Source organism: Zootoca vivipara, chromosome 1 (genome assembly GCF_965207765.1).
Source record: "Zootoca vivipara chromosome 1, rZooViv2.hap1.1, whole genome shotgun sequence".
NCBI lineage: Eukaryota > Metazoa > Chordata > Lepidosauria > Squamata > Lacertidae > Zootoca > Zootoca vivipara.
In genome coordinates, this window is record NC_142582.1 from 94,057,565 (window position 1) to 94,076,675 (window position 19,111).

Consider the following 19,111-nt stretch of genomic DNA (forward strand, 5'->3'; position numbering starts at 1 on the left):
GTAGTACTTAAGGACATATTTAAATACAGTGGTACCTTGGTTTACAAACACAATTGGTTCCGGAAGTCTGTACTTAACCTGAAGCGTACTTAACCTGAAGCGAACTTTCCCATTGAAAGTAATGGAAAGTGGATTAATCCATTCCAGACAGGTCCGCGGAGTACTTAAACTGAAAATACTCAAACCAAGGTGTACTTAAACCGAGGTATGACTGTATACAGACTCTGCAAATGATGCTTGTGTGGAGAAAGTCCTCCCCTGTGTTGTTTCAGGTGATTGTGTAGAACTCTTTGCTCCATTGCTACTTTACTTAAATGTGATTGATAACGTGATCTAAGCAAAAAGTGGAACCAATGGGCCCAGGAAGCATTTTACTAGCAGCCTTGGTCAGGTCCAGTGTTTGATTTAAGACGCAACGGTGTTCCCCAAGCTTTTATTGTGAGAGGCATTTCTTGTATCGGCCACTAGATGTCAGCACCAGCCTGTAGAACCAACAGCTGGAATCAATACTAACTTCTTGATTCTGACTGAGTCTAAAGAAATCTCAAGTAGTCAGTATAAAAGGTGGGATACATAGACACAAAGGATACAACTATCATAAAGCAACAGCCCAATTGTACTTGGGTTCTATGGCCCAATTTTCAGGGAGCAGGAGCTGCACTTAAATGTTCTCCACGGCAGTTTCAAATATCAAGATCCTTCAACATGGAAAGAACTTTCACACAGGGGGAAAAATAGGGCAAATCCACATATATTACCTTGCGTGCTAATAACATGTGCCTTTGTTTCACTGTGCAGATCTGCTACATAAGATGTATGTGAGATTATCATAAGCAACCACCTATACTGGTTTTTTCATGCCTTTCAGTGTACAACCAGGTGCTACGAAGTACCTGGCTGTGATGTTTCTTACAAACTGACTGACCTTATGAGAATTCTTTATTTTGGGAGGAGGGCTGTCACGGAGCCTCTTCATTGCTTGGACTGGAGAATCACTGAAATAAGGGGGTTCTCCATCCACCATCTCGATCACCATGATTCCCAAAGACCAGATGTCTACCTGCAGAAGCAAAATATTGCATCAGTACAGATGGCCTGTGAGGTACGCAGGTGACACTGTGGATTAAACTACAGAGCCTAGGGCTTGCCGATCAGAAGGTCGGCAGTTCGAATCCCTGCGACGGGGTGAGCTCCCATTGCTTGGTCCCAGCTCCTGCCAACCTAGCAGTTCAAAAGCACGTCAAAGTGCAAGTAGATAAATAGGTACCGCTCCGGTGGGAAGGTAAACTGTGCGCTGCTCTGGTTCGCCAGAAGCGGCTTAGTCATGCTGGCCACATGACCCGGAAGCTGTACGCCAGCTCCCTCGGCCAATAACGCGAGATGAGCGCGCAACCCCAGAGTTGGTCACGACTGGACCTAATGGTCAGGGGTCCCTTTACCTTTACAGATGACCTGTAGAAATAAACCCATGGTCCTCTGGCATTTACAGAATGTCTTACCTGTGAAACAGACTAGCAAAGAGGTACTGGGGGCCTTATATCAGCAAAGAACCTAAAAGGCCAAATCAGTAGTGGGGAACCTGTGGCTGCCCAGATGTTGTTGGACTCCAACACCCATCATACCTGACTATTGGGTAGACTGGCACTGACTGGAACTGATGGGAGTTGGAGTCCAAAAACAGCTGGTTTCCCCCTGGGATAACTAAAAGGACTCATTCAACCTCCAAATTGTAGCACAAAAGCATTGCTTCACAATGTTCCTCTTAGGATTGTCATTGCCCTTCCTCTTCGCTTTTACACACAAACTCACACTCACCCAAAACTTCCAAGTTCTGCTAAACAACAATAATAATAAATAATGATTATATTTTGTTAAATAGGAAAGTTGCCTATTTCCATGTTTTATTCTGGATTTGTGGGCTTTACTTTGCTACTTTTAGACTTCCAAAGCTGTAAGAGCAGTTTTATATTCATGCTAACCTTTCACTGGGGTGGAGATGTAAGTGCTGCTGGAATTAACGCAAAAGCAACATAATCCAGATTCTTGCATCCTACCATCAAGCACGGTTCCCACCGTGGTGGGCCACACACTTCACAAGTAACAACGTAGCAGAGAGCAGGAAACACTGAGCCATGCTAGGTCAGATACGCCTATGTATGTCAAGGCATTGGTTTCAGAAACCATCGTAAACCAGGTTGAAACGGATATGCCCTGCTCATTTGCTGCCTCTTTTGCAGTCCAGGAATGATAGTTACCTCTGTGGTGTAGGGAGACCTTGAAATAACTTCCGGAGCCATCCAGTACGGTGTCCCCACTAAGGACTTCCTTTTGGGGACGTCCTTACTGATTTGAGCACAGAAGCCAAAGTCGGAGAGTTTCACCTATCCCAGAGAAGCAAAAGGTTACCCTAAAGTTACCAGGAAAATAAAATGGGGCAATGGGGCAACTAAAGCAGGTTGTGGGAAAACATGGAGGTAGCCTGGGTCCAGAGATGCCAACTTGAATGTTGGCATGGGGTGGGGACAAGTAAGCCCCACCCCACATAATCACAAGACACACCATTTGAATAGCAATGCCCATCAACTCAGGGGGAGGCAGCGCTCTCAAATATTTTATTGGGAGGGCTGAAGGGACCTCAGTCCCTAGGACAGGCACCCCTAACCTGTGGCCCTCCAGATGTTTTGGCCTACAACTCCCATCATCCCTAGCTAACAGGACCAGTGGTCAGGGATGATGGGAATTGTAGTCCAAAACATCTGGAGGGCCGAAGGTCGGGGATGCCTGCCCTAGGAGTTGGTTCCTATGCCTGGGTTGCAGGAGTAGGAGGTGTAAAGGGGGCAAAAAGTGAATATATGAAACTACAGTCAAACCTCAGTTGTCGAACGCAATCCGTTCCAGAAGCTTCTTCAGCTTCCGAAATGTTCGGCAACCGAGGCACGGCTTCCGATTAGATGCAAGAGCTTCTTGTACTCAAGCGGAAGCCGTGTCAGACATTCGACTTCCGAAAAACGTTCGAAAACCGGAGCATTTACTTCTGGGTTTTCAGCGTTCAGGAATTGAAATGTTCCAAAATGGAGCCATTGGAGAATAGAGGTTTGACTGTACTTCATAGAGTCAAACCCTTGGATAGCCTAGTGCTGTCTATGCTGAGCAGCAGGAGGTTATCCAAGTCCTCAGACAAAAGCAGGGGTAGCCAACTTGGTGCCCTCCAGATGTTGTGGACTAAAAACCCCATCAGCTCCAAGCAGCATGGTAATACTAATAATTAATAATTCTACCCCACCCATCTGGCTGGGTTACCCCAACCACTCTGGGCGGCTTTCAACAGAACATTAAAAACAGAATAAAACTCCAAACATTCAAAACTTCCCTAAACAGGGCTGCCAGGGATCATGGGAGTTGTAGCCCAAGGTGTCTGGAGCTTCATCACATTGGCTGCCCCTGGGCAAAAGTCTTGCCCAAACTGCTGCCTGAGGACCATAGTAGGCAAGACATCATCTATGAGATTAAAAAGACCCCCAGGCAATTGCTAAAGGTCAAGTGTGGGCATGAGAGGCCTGATCCGATTGGGACCCTGCCACCGAGGGAATGGGGCGTCAACCTTTGGCCTGATCCCTCCTGCTGGGGTTCAAATCTGGACTGGGCCCTCTGCTGCCTGCTATTTTCTTGGCATGGGGGGGGGGGAGTCCCCACTTGCTCCAATGGGAGGTGTGTGCGCCCCACGCCCTGCAGGTACAGAAGGCCCTATCTGGATTGGGAACACAGGGAGGCAAAGAGTTAAAGCCCCCAAATCCCCCCCCCACATACACTGGGTTCTTGATCTGGATGCTCCCCAACAGTGCTTGCAATTTACTTTTTAAAGCCATTGGCAATTGCAAATTCATGCGGAATGGATGTCCACCATGGGCCTGAAATGTATCTTTAACTACGAAATGAATTTGTGACTTTCAGTGCAGAAAACTTGCTATGGCCCAGGGGAGCTGGAGAGAGAGCGTTGTCAGGGAGGAGGGAAGAAGAGCCCAGACTGCGAAGGAATTATTACCCTTCCATCAAGGGTCAGGAGAATGGAGTCGCTCTTAATGTCTCTGTGAATCACACCTTCGGAATGCAGGTAAGCCAGTGCCTGCAGGACTGACTCACACACTGTAGCAATTTGCTCTTCGTTCAGCCTGAAACAAGAAGCAAAAATAAAATAAATCGGAAGTCATTTTCTTTCATAGAGCAGAAGCAATTAAATATCCAATTATGTTTGACGGCATGAGATTTAAGTGAACTTCCTGCTCCGTCCAGAGTATCGGAGCTTGTAATGGAATGGTGGTAGCCACAACCATTGATCTAGAAAAGATCTGTTCCTCAGATGCCCCCTATATGAAGAAGCTCGAAGGGAGATCCTGGACCCCATACTGGTGAGCTTAGCAAGCCTCCCGGAAAAGCAATTATACAACCTGCTCTTGCTAGGCAAAGACCTGAAAACAACCAGGGCGGTCGCCAGATTCTGTGCCCAAATATGCAGACACAGACTTTCTTCCCAGCCCGTCTGATTTTTTCCTCAATGGCACCCCGAGCGAGCTAGGCTCAGCTTTCTGCAGCCACTATTTTAAGGGTTAAACTTTTAGCACTGTTATATAATTAATAATTTTCTTTTAAATTTTGTTCAAAGCAACTTTTATACGTTATGCTCCCGGAAACTGTTTTTCAAAGGGATCCGTTTTATTTTTATTTTATTCTTATTTTATTTTACTTCTAAGAGCTGGTCCTCGACCGTAATAATAAATGAATGAAATGAAATGAATGATCTAGAAAAGGATTAGACAAATCCACAAAGTACGGGGCCTGCAGTGACTTAAATAGCTATGTGGAAGTTTCATATACAAAATGCGCTTGCAGAATTCCAGAATTTTGTGGGAAGGATTCATAGAATCATAGAATTGAAGAGCTGGAAGGGACCCTGAAGATCATCTAGTGCAACCCCCATTAATATGCAGGAATATGCAGTTGTTCCTTACAGGGATCAAACCTGCAACCTTTGCGTTACCAGCACCACGCTCTAACCAACAGAGCTATCCACAATTAAAGCGAATTAAAATGCTCTGTGGCCCTAGTACAACAAATACACTGTAAAAAAGAAATAGATTTTTTGGGAGGAGGGGTAGGAAAGTAGAGAAACGCATTGAAAAGTGTGGGATGAACAAATGATTAATGAAAGACATATACTGTAAACACTCCATAAGGAAATCAGGATGAATGCTCATTGTCGTATAACCTCCCCTTGCAGGGGCATAGCAAGGGGGGCATAGGGGGGCGGGGCGCCCCGGGTTCCAGTCTGGGGGGATGACGCTCAGCGCGACTCCCAAGCCTCGCCTCGCTCGGCACAGCGGCCGCTAAAAAGCCTCGCTGCCGCTCTGTCCCCTCGAACAAACAGGAACAAATGCTCAATAAAGGCAAGACATAGTCTAACCCCCATGTAAGTTTTGCACAAGCCATCCAGGTTGGGGCAGCATGCTGGAGTCACACAATATCACCTTTATACATTGCACCAGTGGGAAAATGCCAATGTAGAATTTATTAGCAATCTAACACTGTAGAACTTGATCTCAACAAATCCTGGGAGTGGGCAGCTTGCGACAGAAAGTAATTGTCCCTCTTTGTGTTTTTATTTACATTACCAATCTTGCTAGGCCTATTCACCCCCAGTGGCTGCTAGCTGGGTGTGGCTGATGGGACCTTGTGTATATTGGACTGCATTCTTATTTATTCTCACAGTGGCCAATCCGATGCCTATGAGAAGCAACAGCACACACCCTATTTGTGCTCTCCTGCAATTGGCATTCAGAGGAATATGCTGCCTCTGACGGTGGAGATAAGACACAGATACCAGGGCCAGTAGTTCTTGATAGCTCCATGCACCATCAATTTTTCTTATGCTCTGATGGAAGCTGTCATTTATTTATTACATTTGTATCCTACCTTTCCTCAAGTATCTCGAGCCAATTTACATCGCTCTTCCTCATTCTATTCTTACAACAACCCATTGAGGATTGATCAAGCTGAGAGACGGTTACTGGCCCAAGGTTGGGTAAGTTTAGCCTGGCTAAGAGGAGACAGAGGGGATAGGATAGCCATCTTCAAATGTCTAAAGGGCTGTCGCATGGAAGAGGGAGCAAGCATGTTTTCTCCTGCTCCAGAGGGTAGGATGGTGAACCCAAACTAATGACTTCAGGTAACAAGAAGGGAGATTCCAATTAAACATCAGGAAGAACTTTTTGACGGTAAGAGCCGTTTGACAGTGGAACAGTCTCCCTCGGGAGGTTGTTAAGCAGAGGTTGGATGGCCATCTGTCATGGATGCTTCAGTTGAGATTCCTGCATTGCAGGGGGTTGGACTAGATGACCCACAGAGTCACTTCGAACTCTACAGTTCTATGATTCTATGATATTTTAGGCAGGAAAGGAGGGAAGAAATGCGTTGCTTTAACCTACCTGATTTGGGACAGAATATCCGTGAGGGCTCCTCCCTGGAGAAATTCCATCAGCACCCAGAGCTCATCACCAACCAGATAGCTTTTGTACATCTCCACCACATTGTCATGTTGGTAGTCTCTCATTATCACCACCTGAGAAAGATGCGGATAGACATGTAACTGAGGCTTGCCTCCAGTGCAGTGCAAAGTAACTATCAGTGCAAGGATTTCTGTGTGCGCAATGGGATTTTCCATCGGATACAGTTTGCACTAAGCAAACTGGATCACCAAACGATGTAACCACACATCAAAAATAAACCCCATTTACATCCCAAACGCTGCAGATCAGTGGCCTGCCTGGAGTATTCACTGTCTTCATTCATCTCCCTACTCTATACTAGCTACTACCATCCTCTTTTGTAATCTGGCCCATATTCTCTTTGTCGACTGCCTTTAGAAATACAGGACTGGTTCCAGTTAGGCATGTTTTAGTCCCATTGAAATCAATAGGGCAATTTAGTCATGTCTAAATCAAGTCCCTTCGATTTCGGTGGACTAAAGCTCGGCAAACTTAAATCTGGATCCGCCCCATTCAGTTTTCCTTGCCATCCCATTCATCCCTTCCCTCATCTAGTCACCTCATTGAAAAGGAGCTCTCGTCGCTGCTGCTTCCGCAAGTCCATCATCTTCACTGCCACCTGCCGCCCAGAATGCTTCTCGCGTGCAATGCAGACAATACCTGTAGACCCCTCCCCAATCTTAACATAGTTTTCCAGCATCGTCCTGGGGTCGCCTTGGTCCACCACCATCCTCAAAGCAGCTTTGAACTGCTCGTGAGTTACGACAACCGGGTCCTCACTGGATGGCTGGGCTTTCGAGTCCAAGGGAAGGTGGAGGTTGCTGGAGCTGGTTTGGGTGTGTCTGTTCCGGGGGGAGCCCGCGGGTGACGGCCGGCCTGGAGGCAGGGCCGCTGCAGTCTCTGTGGTTGGGGATTTCTGAGGGGTCCCAGCTTCTGAAATCCGAGCATACTCTGGCGCTGGCTGGTCCGAGGGAAGGGACTGGGATTTGGCGGCAGGGATGTGCGGTGAACCCCAGTGCTGTGGCGGCCGGAAGAAAGGACTGGGCTGGAGGAGAGCAGGAGAAAATGGCATTATTAGGAGGGCTATCAATTCAGTTCTACAAAATCTCAGTCCATTACTCAAATGAATTTCTGTTGAATCATTAATGGCTTAAGGGTGCAATCTGAACCTGCTTTGCCCTGGGATGGAGGGTATGGAAGTGGCCCCTGGTCCAGCCCTGCCGGGTTCCACTGGCCCCTACCTGTGGAGTGATGCAAAGCTCTTCATCCCACCTGCTGAATGGGCAGGCAAGCAGGAGTAATAATAATAATAATTTATTATTATTTATACCCCGCCCATCTGGCTGGGTTTCTCCAGCCACTCTGGGCGGCTTCCAACAGAAAAATAAAACACAGTAATCTATTAAACATTAAAAGCCTCCCTGAACAGGGCTGCCTTCAGATGTCTTCTAAAAGTCTGGTAGTTGTTTTCCTCTTTGACATCTGTTGGGAGGGTGTTCCACAGGGCAGGCGCCACCACCGAGAAGGCCCTCTGCCTAGTTCCCTGCAACTTGGCTTCTCTCAACGAGGGAACTGCCATAAGGCCCTCGGTGCTGGACCTCAGTGTCCGGGCAGAATGATGGAGGTGGAGACGCTCCTTCAGGTATACTGGACCGAGGCCATTTAGGGCTTTAAAGGTCAGCACCAACACTTTGAATTGTGCTCAGAAACGTACTGGGAGCCAATGTAGATCTTTCAAGACTGGTGTTATGTGGTCTTGGCGGCCACTCCCAGTCACCAGTCTAGCTGGTATGAGCCCCATGGTTGGTAGCCGGCAAAAAGCCACAAGTGGGGTGTTCTGAGGGCGATGTGGGGCTGATCCCAAGCAAGCCCCCATGCCCAATGCATCAGGCCCAGTCACAGCACTTTGCTTATCTTTCCCTTTCCACTGTGGCTGGCATGCACAGCAAGACCAGGGGGAGACCTGTGACCTTGTGTGATGTCCACAGGGACACCCTGCTCCTCTAAAATTTGAACAATCAAAAACTATAGGATGAACTTCATGAAGTTTGTAACAGTGACAAACAAGCCCAAATGGTTCTTAGCTTACTGGTTGTGATTTCTTTGGTGTGAAACAAATTGCAACCTCTTGTTTAGATGTAACACTAAGTCAGCCGTTTGTTTCCTTTCCACGCTAGCAGGGATGAGTGAAAAGGCTCAGACAGGTGCATTCACAGGAAACTGCTAAGTATGGTTTACCATGACATGTGAATGAGGTCACCGATTTACAGTGACACCCACACCAAATGTACACATCTCTATCAGCAAACTGCTGGTTATGCTTGGAAAGGGGAGATTTGTGTTTTCCGAGGCACCTTCTAACATGCTGCAAACCTCCTGAAAAACTGGTTTGGTGATGACGGAAGTACAACAAGGGGAAATGCTTGTTGTAGACATCCAGAGAAGGCTAAGAACATGCCCTTGAAAACAAGTTTTCTGTGGTATATGCAAGAACACTCACAATGCATTAAAAACATAGTTGCTCAGTTTTATTTGTTAAAGCTAGTTGACTTTTCAAAACATGCCCACTGGAAACTTAAACAATTTGATTCCATGTAACAAAACATTTCACACTTCTAGTATCTGTATGACAACAAATCAATCAGTCATTAGCTCTTCCAAAAATAATAATAATTATCTGTTCTTCAAGGCAGCAACCAAACAAAAAACCTCAAAGTATACTCTCAAAAATTAAGTGATAGACCTCTCTTTGCCTGAGATCTGCAAGAGCCAATGCTAGCCAGAGTATCTATCCCCACGCCCTACCATAAAAAGTGAATATATACTTTTGGCCACTTTGTAAACGGATCTAAGATTGATGGATGAAAAGCACTCTGTTAAGAACCCAACTGAAGATGCAGTGAGAGATTCAAGTAAGAGAAAATGTAATTACCCAAATTGGAACATTGGCCATAATAACAGCGCTCTCTTGGGGAAAATGCCCAGAGTTTCAATAAATGTAAGTGATCCTCGTGTCACTGGCACAGCGACTTGCAGTAGTACTGCACTAATGCTTTTTTTTGCATTGGTTTTGGGTTATTTCAAAAGAAGTTAGATTTCTTTCCTGAAGAATACAAGAATCCCCCAGGCCACTGCCGAACAGAACCAGCCTTACTTTATGACACAACACAACACAACACAAGCGCAACCTAAGAAGAAAAGAGGTCTTGAAGATCAGCATTTTGCTACAGCTCAACTTTAAACACCTAAATTAATAGAGAGCAGCATGAGATGAACATTGTTGCTATCATTTACATTTATATCCCATCCCACTTTTTATCCAAGTAGTTCAGGGTGGTGTGGATGGGGGATTACTTCGTTTTATAATCACAACCACCCTGTGAGGTAGGCCCAGCTGACAAAATATGGGTTTCATGACTTGGTGAGGGAAGAGATTTGAATCAGTTGAAACCTCTCAGGATATGGACAGGTAAAGTGGCACCCAAGACACAGACGCATCAAGAAAGCAGCCCTTTGGTTAGCTGGGCTGGAGAAAGCAGTGTCTGTGGGGGGTTAAAGAAGCACATCCACTGTGGGCCCAGACTGAGTCGCAGGCCTCTTTTTCTAGGTTCAAATGCTGTGCTTATTAAGCAGCTGAAAGTCAGTGGCCTTAACCTTAAGGAGGTGTGGTTTTGACAAGCTAATACATAATATAAGAGAGAGGAGAGGAAGTTTTCCTGTTTTCCCAGCACTTATTATACTCCACCTTGATTGTACATAGTGCACTATCTAAGATAAGCTTTTATTTTTTAACCTATTGACCTCTGTGGGTACACACACACACACACACACACACACACACACACGGAAATGCAAATTTATTTTGCTTAGTAACACATTGTGGGTTGGGGACACATACACACAAAGTTACAAGTAACTGCCTGTTGAAAATTACTTTCCCGTCTTCTACCTGCACCACCCTTCCATTCCAGCTCAGACATGTTCCTGGAGGAAAGGTGTTTTCAAACCTCCAGCTTCGTTTTACAGACATGTTTTATGTAACCTAGAGCACCCAAAAAAAGAGGTGCCATTGCTCACCGAGGCCTTCCTTCCTAATGATTAGACCAAATATCTAAATGTTTATAGGATGCACAAAGTTCTCTGAAGGCAGTGAGCAGCACTATAAACATAAAAGCTCATTATCGTATTATAAACTTTCTAATTTAAAAAATAAAATACAAAAAGGAAGCAGACATACTTTGAAATATAATCCAGGCAGTAGAAACACTTTGCTAGCATCATAGAATCACAGAATTGTATAGCTGGATCCAATAAAAGTACATCAGTTAAAAGGTGCTCGAAAGAGAAAGGTTTTTAAAGCATTTATGAATGCCAAGTTTGAAGGGGCCAACCATGCATCACTTGGAAGGGAGTTCCACAGAGTATAGCTCACCACTGAAATGACCTGCCCCTCCTGCTATCAGTCTAAGAAGTGTTGGCTCCATAATTTGGAGGGCCCTCAGGCAAGACACCTCTGTGGGTCCCCCTCCCTGAGTGACTTGACCTCCTTACTGTCTAGGGATGGAGGAGAAAATAGATCAGTTCACACTGAAAGATGAACCCACCTAATTCTTACCTTCTGAAACGATATGCGAACTGAAATACCTTTCCACCACCCCTCCCCACCCTTTCTCTACATATAAGCATTTGGAGACTTCTATTCAGTGTATCTGAAGAAGTGTGCATGCACACGAAAGCTCATACCAAAATAAAAACTTTGTTTTTCTTTAAGGTGCTGCTGGAAGGAATTTTTTTATTTTGTTTCGACTACGTCAGACCAACACGGCTACGTACCTGTAACTGAAATACCTTTCAAAGACTATGCTTCTCCAAATTTTGCAATGTAGTTCTCCAGGCAAGTTGTGTGAACAAATATATATACCGGTATACCAGTGGGCATATAAATCTATTAGTGAAAATAATATAATCCTATATAAAAATGAGTTATATTAGGTAACGTGCATATTGGGCAAAATTACATACGAATATGGCTATACTGTACAGTCAAACGTATCTGAAGAAGTGTGCATGCACATGAAAGCTCATACCTATGACAAACTTAGTTGGTCTCTAAGGTGCTACTGGAAGGATTTTTTAAATTTTTGTTCAGTCAAACTTTGGTTCTTGAACAGCTCCATTTTCTAAAGTTTCCGCTCCCAAACGCCGAAAACCCGGAAGTAAATGCTCCGGTTTTTGAATGTTTTTCAGAACCCGAATGCTTGATGCGGCTTCCCCTTGAGTGCAAGCCGCTCTTGCAACCAATTGGAAGCCGCGCCTCGATTGTCGAACGTTTTGGGAGTCGAACTGTCTTCCGGAACAGATTACAGTACATTCGACAACCGAGGTTTGACTGTATTAGCAAAAATTAACTGATGATGAATTTTCATAAGGACTTTAAAGTAACACACAAACTGCTGTGGAAAGCTGAAATTGGAAAAATGAGAAACAGAGAGAAACCGAAACTGACAGAGTCACCAATTCCTACTTGTGTGATCCATACCATTTTGCTTTCCCCCCCTTTCGCTGAAAGGAAAGACACAGAATGAGAAACCGGCAGAGCCCTCAAGGTGCTCTGCAAACACCCTTTAGGGGAAAGAGTGGCGATGCTGCAATCTAGGTCAAGTTAACATGGGCTGCAGCCTGACTCGCTCACTACTTGCAATCTGCTCTCGCTGAGCAACCACAGTGTGTGTCATCCTCTTGCATTTATGAACATGTTCTGAGTCAGCCAGAACTCAACACACTTTCAGCTGAGCTTCCTTCTCTTGGCTGGCCCAGAACAAACGTGGCTAGTCAATAGCAGCAACCAGCTGACACTGCAGGAGTCGTGCACAACCAGCTTCCCAAGAATTCACAGCATTAAAGGCTGAATTGGTTTTTAATCCTGGATGTCTGAAAGCACCATACAGAATCAGATTGAGGAAGGGAAAGCCAGGAGGGCCATTTTTAAAATTAGAGGTATTCAACACGCACCCCATATACTGTCCATGTGCATTCTACTCACGCACAACCGTGTATATGTGAAGTGCCGGAAAATAATGAAATAAATAGAATCATATCAGGAAGTGGTGCGAGAGTAAAGAGTCCTTGTGGCTAGTGAGGAGATGGCTCCTGGAGTTCAAAAAAGACATCAGTGAGGGCAGAGGAAGCCCCAAAGAGGCCAGAGGTGCAATGGGGCTTTGTTTAGACTGCTCAGTCTCTCCGCCTAACAGCTAATGTGCAATAACACAGGGAATTCCGTTTTGGATTTTGTTCTGGCATCTGTAAACTGAAAGCGATTACTGAAGAAATCCTAGTTACAGGTAGGTAGCCGTGTTGGTCTGAGTCGAAACAAAATGAAAAAATTCCTTCAGTAGCACCTTAAAGACCAACTAAGTTTTTATTTTGGTATGAGCTTTCGTGTGCATGCACGCTTCGTCAGATACACTGAAACAGAAGTAACCAGACCCTTAAATCATGAGCTATACTCAGGTTGATTTAATACGGAGAACAGATGGAACTAGAATTGTAACTGAGGCATTTAATTTCATAAAAGCCGTTTTGGTAAAAGTAAAAAAGGCATTGGCACAGAGTTTGTGTGAGGTGGGAGACATCAGGAAGGCCAAGGATCTGTGTGGGGCCAAAGGAGATGTGCATACAGGAATCCTGCCTCCAGCACAGGGGTTCTCAAGCTTTCTACCTTCAGGTGAGACCGTGGAAAATTACTGAGGCCCACCAGCCACAAAATGACAGTGCAGGGGCAAAGCCCGCCAGAAAGTGGCAGATGGAGACAGCATTTGGCATATCCACCCATCAATGACTAGCATAATTTTCCATGGATATCAAATCAATCTTCGATAAATTCAAAGACAGATAACAGAAAGAGAGCTCAGACCAAAAAAATGCAAGACCAAAGCACACGAGTCAGGAAGAGAGTGAGGAAAGTGACTAAAAGCAGAAGGAAACAAAAACAAAACTCAAAATAAAGCAAATTACATGGCAAGGAAAGATATTCAATTCTAATGCTGGAGTATCTGCAACTGGCTAAATTGACCGACTCAGTGAGAGGTTTATCAACGCAAAAGGTATCAAGAGAATGGGTTATATACAAAAGTTACTTAAAATTATACTATCCAAACAACTCTTTGCTTGCAGAAATTGAATGATGTTTGCAAAAGATAAGCTCGATAAGAATAAAAAATGGAAGGAAAGAAAAGACAATACAAAATAAAAACCCGTGGAACAAAAGAAGCAAAACATTGTATAATGGGAAGGATGGGAAGTTAAAGCTAGAAGAGAAATATGTACTCGCTATGGTCTATTCACATTGCGATTGTTTATTTTTGTGTTTATTTGTTTGTTTGTGTTTGATAAATTGTAATTTTGTAAATTTAAATAATAAAGAATTATTCTAAAAAAAATTTTTTTATAAAAAAAGATAAATTCTTTACCACAGCATTTTCCTTGCTGCGAGAAGTTCCACGGCTCAACTTTCCTCAAGCTACTACAGATGTTGGCTCTGGAGGTATTGTGACTCAGCCTCTCCGATTTAGACAGAATTTGCTGGTCCAGAATCTCTACATGGAGAAGGCTTTTTCTTTTATATTTTCCCCTTCCCACTCCTACTTGCCCCTCTAAGTATTTTTACCCATCTCTTGTAGTTTCTTATCCCATTCTCCTTTCACACTCAACTTGTACCTTACTTTCAGCACATGCACCCCAGCCTGCCTGTTTTTTTCATCCTCCCTCCAGTCCTTCTACATTCACTTCTTCCTCCTGCGACAACTTTCCTCTCTTGTTCCCTTCCTTTGTATTCCCAGCTTGTTTGCTATATACATAAATAAATATAATAATAAAAAATATGACTGGGTTGCTTGGGGCAGAGCAGGCCAGGAAGGAGGGGACAATGACACTGCTTAAGAACCACTGATCTACCATTTTATTTTCTTAAACAAATGCAACCTTGAGAGCTTACGTGAATGAATGGCCATTTGAGGGCAGGGGTGTGATAAAGGAGCTGCATTCACCGTATTTCCAACGGGTATTTTCTCACTCAAAATTCAGCCCCAATTACGATTTTCTCCCCATGAGAATAATAATAGGTAGTCTCAAATTCAGGAACATCTGGGTCTTTAGTACACAAAGATCAAGTTTAATTGCATTTCCGTATCATCATGAGGCCTAGAAACATACGTTTTGAAGAAAAGTGGGGAGTCCAAGGACTAGTCGCGTAGCGGTCCAGAGTAATGGAGAGTCGAAGACCTGATACTATTCCGCAGCGGGGTCCCTGTCTCCAGCATCCTACAGCCACCCAATGAGCATGAAAGGGGAGCTTTTTAGTCACTTCATGCTCCAAAGCTAAGCATCTAGGAACACTGAAAGCATACAGTGCTCCAGTTTCAAAAGAATGGTGTGCAAGTTCTGCTCCATAACAATAGGACTTCACAGAAAACACAACTTAAGTCCCTCCAAAAGAGGGTGTTGGAGCTCCAAATCATTTGCCCACGTATGTGCACAGAAAATAGTAGATCTGGCTAAAAGGCAAAAGATGGAGATCTGCACTGATTGGGGCAATGCATCCCTAATTATAGCTATTGTATAATTATAAGATTATTGTATAATCCAAGAAAGTTGCATGATCTTAGAACGGAGCATGAGTGTGACCACCATGAATTCGTCACCACGCTACTGCCAAGGACAATGACATTGACAAGCAGATTACGATGATTGCAGACATAGATTTGCTTGTTTGTCTTGGCTCCCTCGACAGCTGTACTGTGGGCAACAAGAGGAAATACAGTTTGCCAAAGAATATACCAGCATATATTGTGCATCCTCTGTGGATTGTGTCGACGGTGTAACACCAGTGCAAATTTAGGCCAACAGCTGCTCCATAATGCAAACATAATCCCTGGCCTGACATTAACCATAAACTATTAGACGCCATATTGACCTTCAGAACTGTACTTGGAAGGAAACTGTAAAGCTGGAAAGGCACAAAATAAACATACCGTACCTTTATGTTTCAGGCTCTCTCAGGCACAATATAAACTTACCTTTATCTGTTGGCTGTTTCCAATCTTGTTTGAGGTGCTGGACGAGGGGAACACACTTCTCAAGAGCCTCCTCTTCAAGCTGTTGTCTCTCGATTTGGAGCCAGGACTGCCTTCCCCGGGTGGCCTCGAATTAGCTTGGCTCCCTTGGATAGGCTGAGCGTAATGCTCTTCTGAGCTCCATCCCCTTCCAGCATCTTCACTGTTTGCCCCAGGAACCGGGATGTATTGCTGGCGCTGAAAACCTGAGGAGAGTGGGATAAAGCGGCTGTTTGCGCCCTGGAATTCTGAAGGGCCAAGAGACTGCGCTTTCATTACGAGGCCATTGGAGTGAGCCTGTCCGTCCAATGCAGGTTTATAATCTGGCCATAAAGTCTGCCGTCTCGAGGACTTGCTCCCACCATTGCAGTTGAGGTAGTTTCCATATTTGTCTGCCCAGTCTGGTTCCGCACACTGTAGGTACATGTCAGTGGGTCCATCTTCTCCCAGAAGCCCCAGCGACTGGGCTCTTCTCCTGCTCGTGGGGCTTTTCCCCCTCAGGGTATTTGAACTGATGAGGGAAAGCTTCTGGATGTCATTGAGTATCCCAGAGATATATCCTTCCACTTCAAACGTACTGGCTCTCACAACCGTCTACCACAAAACAAACAAAAGCTATGTTAACATTCTGTGGTCACCTGTTCAGCCATTCTCAGAAGATTCTCTTTGACACTACTCAGTGTGTAACTTGAACCTACCGGATATTCCGGCTTATAAAATGACTGGGCGTATAAGACGACCCCCAACTTTTCCAGTTAAAATATAGAGTTTGGGATATACTCGCCGTATAAGAAATACAACCTGACATATAAGACGACCCCCAACTTTTGAGAAGATTTTCCTGGGTTAAAAAGTAGTCTTATATGCAGGAATATACAGTACCTCTCACCAGAATTAGAGATTTATGGGATGAAGCACATTCTGCTTTACATGCATACATACATATGCTGTGAAGCGCCTTGAGATGTACAGATGAAGGGTGGTATACAAATTTAATAAAGATTACATGCAAAATTTTATTTGTATGCCACTTTTCCACAGTTCAAACCATGCTCAAGGCAGCTTACAACATAAAAATATACATAACTACATGACAAAAGTAGTCATAAACAATAAATAAAACATTTAAAATACACAAGCAAACTGAAGAATTGCCATATAAACCAACAATCTAAAATAAAGATATAAAAAAATCAAGAGCAACAACTCCCCCCACAACAAAAACCCCAGTCCAAGTCTCTGTCCAGCACCATAGTTTTTGTAGCTGGAGTCCGTCAGGGCCCTGCCCTCCCAGGTAGGTGGAAAACGCCTGCAAGACTGGAAGCAGGTCTTCCAGGATTCACAGCCGAGATGGTCATCTACTCTGTGATGCTGAACTTGAATTGGAAAAAGACTTGGTGCTACCTACAAACAGACTTAACATGGCAAGGTGCTGAGAAATATACCTCATGCAAAGCCACTGCCCCCCACACCTCAGATAGACTGTTAGGATTCCTGCTCTGTGTTTGCAGTCATGGGATTGTTGTCTATCACATGATGGTGTATGTTTTCATTCCACAGTGTGGGAAGTGACGGAGACAGGATGTTTTGGTATTACTGTGTTCCGTGAAGTGGGACTATTGTCCTTTGTTCTTTTTCTCTTTGCTGTCTGGTGAGAAAGAGGAAGGAGCTAAGTCAGAATGCTCCAAGTGTATTATATGTAAATAAAGTAGATTGGCCAAAATGCTGAGCTATTGAGTCTGTTACGCGAGCCGCCAATACTCTGCAGGATCTTAAGTGTGCTGATGTCTGTTGGTATCAGTCGCTGTGATGTTCGGGCTGGAGAAAGCTTTTGAAGCTCCCGAACGACAGACCAGGAGGGATAGAACTTGCCAGTTGGGCATGTGTCTCTGCCAGGGTCCTACACGAGAGTAGGATGATCCTGACAGTACATTTGTGCCTCCTGCCATTTGCTTTTAATTGCCAGTTGCTTTTAAAACTGGAGACATGTTCAGTCATTGACAAACACACAACAATAGTTGCATTAATCCAAGGGGGGAGGGAGATGCACCCATTCAGCTCACCCTGCAGCAGCTCCAACCAAAGTCTTGCTCATGCATTAAAGACATATCTCTAGCAGTGCATCCTGCACGTCTCCTTTGACCCATGGAGAGCCTTTAGGAGGTTTTGGCATAGGCGCGAGGTGAATGCAGCCGTCCCCACTCTGGCCACTAACTCACATTTTTGACAACAATGGAATAGGGGTAGTATCTGAGGCTCAATTCAAGCAATCATAGGGCTGAGGGAGCGGGGCTTGTTTCAATCTGTGCAGACAATATGGGAAGGGAAGAGTTTGGAGTTAAGCCCACAGCAAATGCACACATGATGAACCAGCTATTTGGGTACAATCCACAGTCTTGTTCTATCTGCCTGCTACCCCTTACTGAGTGATGTCTCAAAATGCTGTGGGGGAAATCATCTGCAATACTAAATCTATAATAATGATAGCTTTACGTTTTCACCGACCAACTCGCCCACAGTAAGAAACTGGCTCCATTCTGAGACAAATCATATTGTGACCATGTGCAAATAATGTTGATTCTGGAACGTAATATAGCACACACGTCTCTCCATCCCAGACGCCTGCCCCTCCCACACCTTACCTACCTTGCAGCTTAGCCAACTCATTTACTTGGGAAGTAAGAAGCTTAAGAATCTATTAACTAACACCATCTATTTCACCACAGGGAAGCAGATACAATACCCATGCCTTCTCCTGGCACCATTGCCAATCCGTATTGCAGGGGGGGGGGGAGAGGACTTCCCCTGGAGTGAGAAGAGAATTTCTTCCCTTTGCTAACATCTCTGCAGTGCCTTCATAAAACACAAGCTGAATTAACTGCAGCAGTCAAAACAGTAGCTTCTCCTGACTACTGACTCCCTTACTCATGTAAGGATGCAGTTCACTGTAATAGATATAAATATGGTAGAAGACTACCAGAGAGCGTTCTCATATGCATATGTGCTACTCCGGTAATCGGTCAGGAAGGCCTGATCCAGGTTTAAGCCAATCCTATGACCCAACCATAACTACCTCTTTCCTCTCTTGCTACCTACTGTATTCTGGCTGGTGGTAGCGATTCTAAAATAGGTAGAGAAAAGCTCAAACAAATATGCTGCCCTATCAAGAACATGGGAATCTGCACCAGGACCAGGATGTTCTTCTCTCCACTTCTGCCATGGAAATGCATCCATCTACTTGTGCAGGCACGCATATGTCTCTCTTGCTTTTTGCCAACAGTCTGACTTGCTCTGTCAGCCACCCAGCTGGCTCAGGAGACGGGCCCTGGCAGGTGGGTTGGGCTTCTTGCTCTGTATGTGGTGATAATTTAATAAAAAAGAGTTGGGGGTGGGTGGGGAGGAAATGGCTGGAACAAACACTCAGGTCAAGGAGCCCACTCAACAGCGATTGCTTGGCTTCTT

The 19,111-nt window shown here is 44.7% G+C and overlaps 1 protein-coding gene across 10 annotated transcripts in view; it reads right to left on the reverse strand.

The window, feature by feature from the left end:
- The window catches only part of PAK6 (p21 (RAC1) activated kinase 6), a 49,728-nt gene that overhangs the window by 1,846 nt on the left and 28,771 nt on the right, over window positions 1-19,111 (reverse strand). For 9 of the 10 annotated variants that reach the window (XM_035111025.3, XM_088670962.1, XM_060273350.2 and 6 more), the window contains 6 exons: window positions 15,614-16,243; window positions 7,099-7,584; window positions 6,480-6,613; window positions 4,043-4,169; window positions 2,256-2,381; window positions 926-1,060 (listed from right to left, as the gene is read on the reverse strand). In XM_035111025.3, coding sequence (XP_034966916.2) covers window positions 926-1,060; window positions 2,256-2,381; window positions 4,043-4,169; window positions 6,480-6,613; window positions 7,099-7,584; window positions 15,614-16,243 — 1,638 coding nt within the window. Of the gene's footprint in view, window positions 1-925; window positions 1,061-2,255; window positions 2,382-4,042; window positions 4,170-6,479; window positions 6,614-7,098; window positions 7,585-15,613; window positions 16,244-17,094; window positions 17,298-19,111 lie in introns of those variants that run through there. The other variant, XM_088670966.1, reaches the window with a different exon arrangement.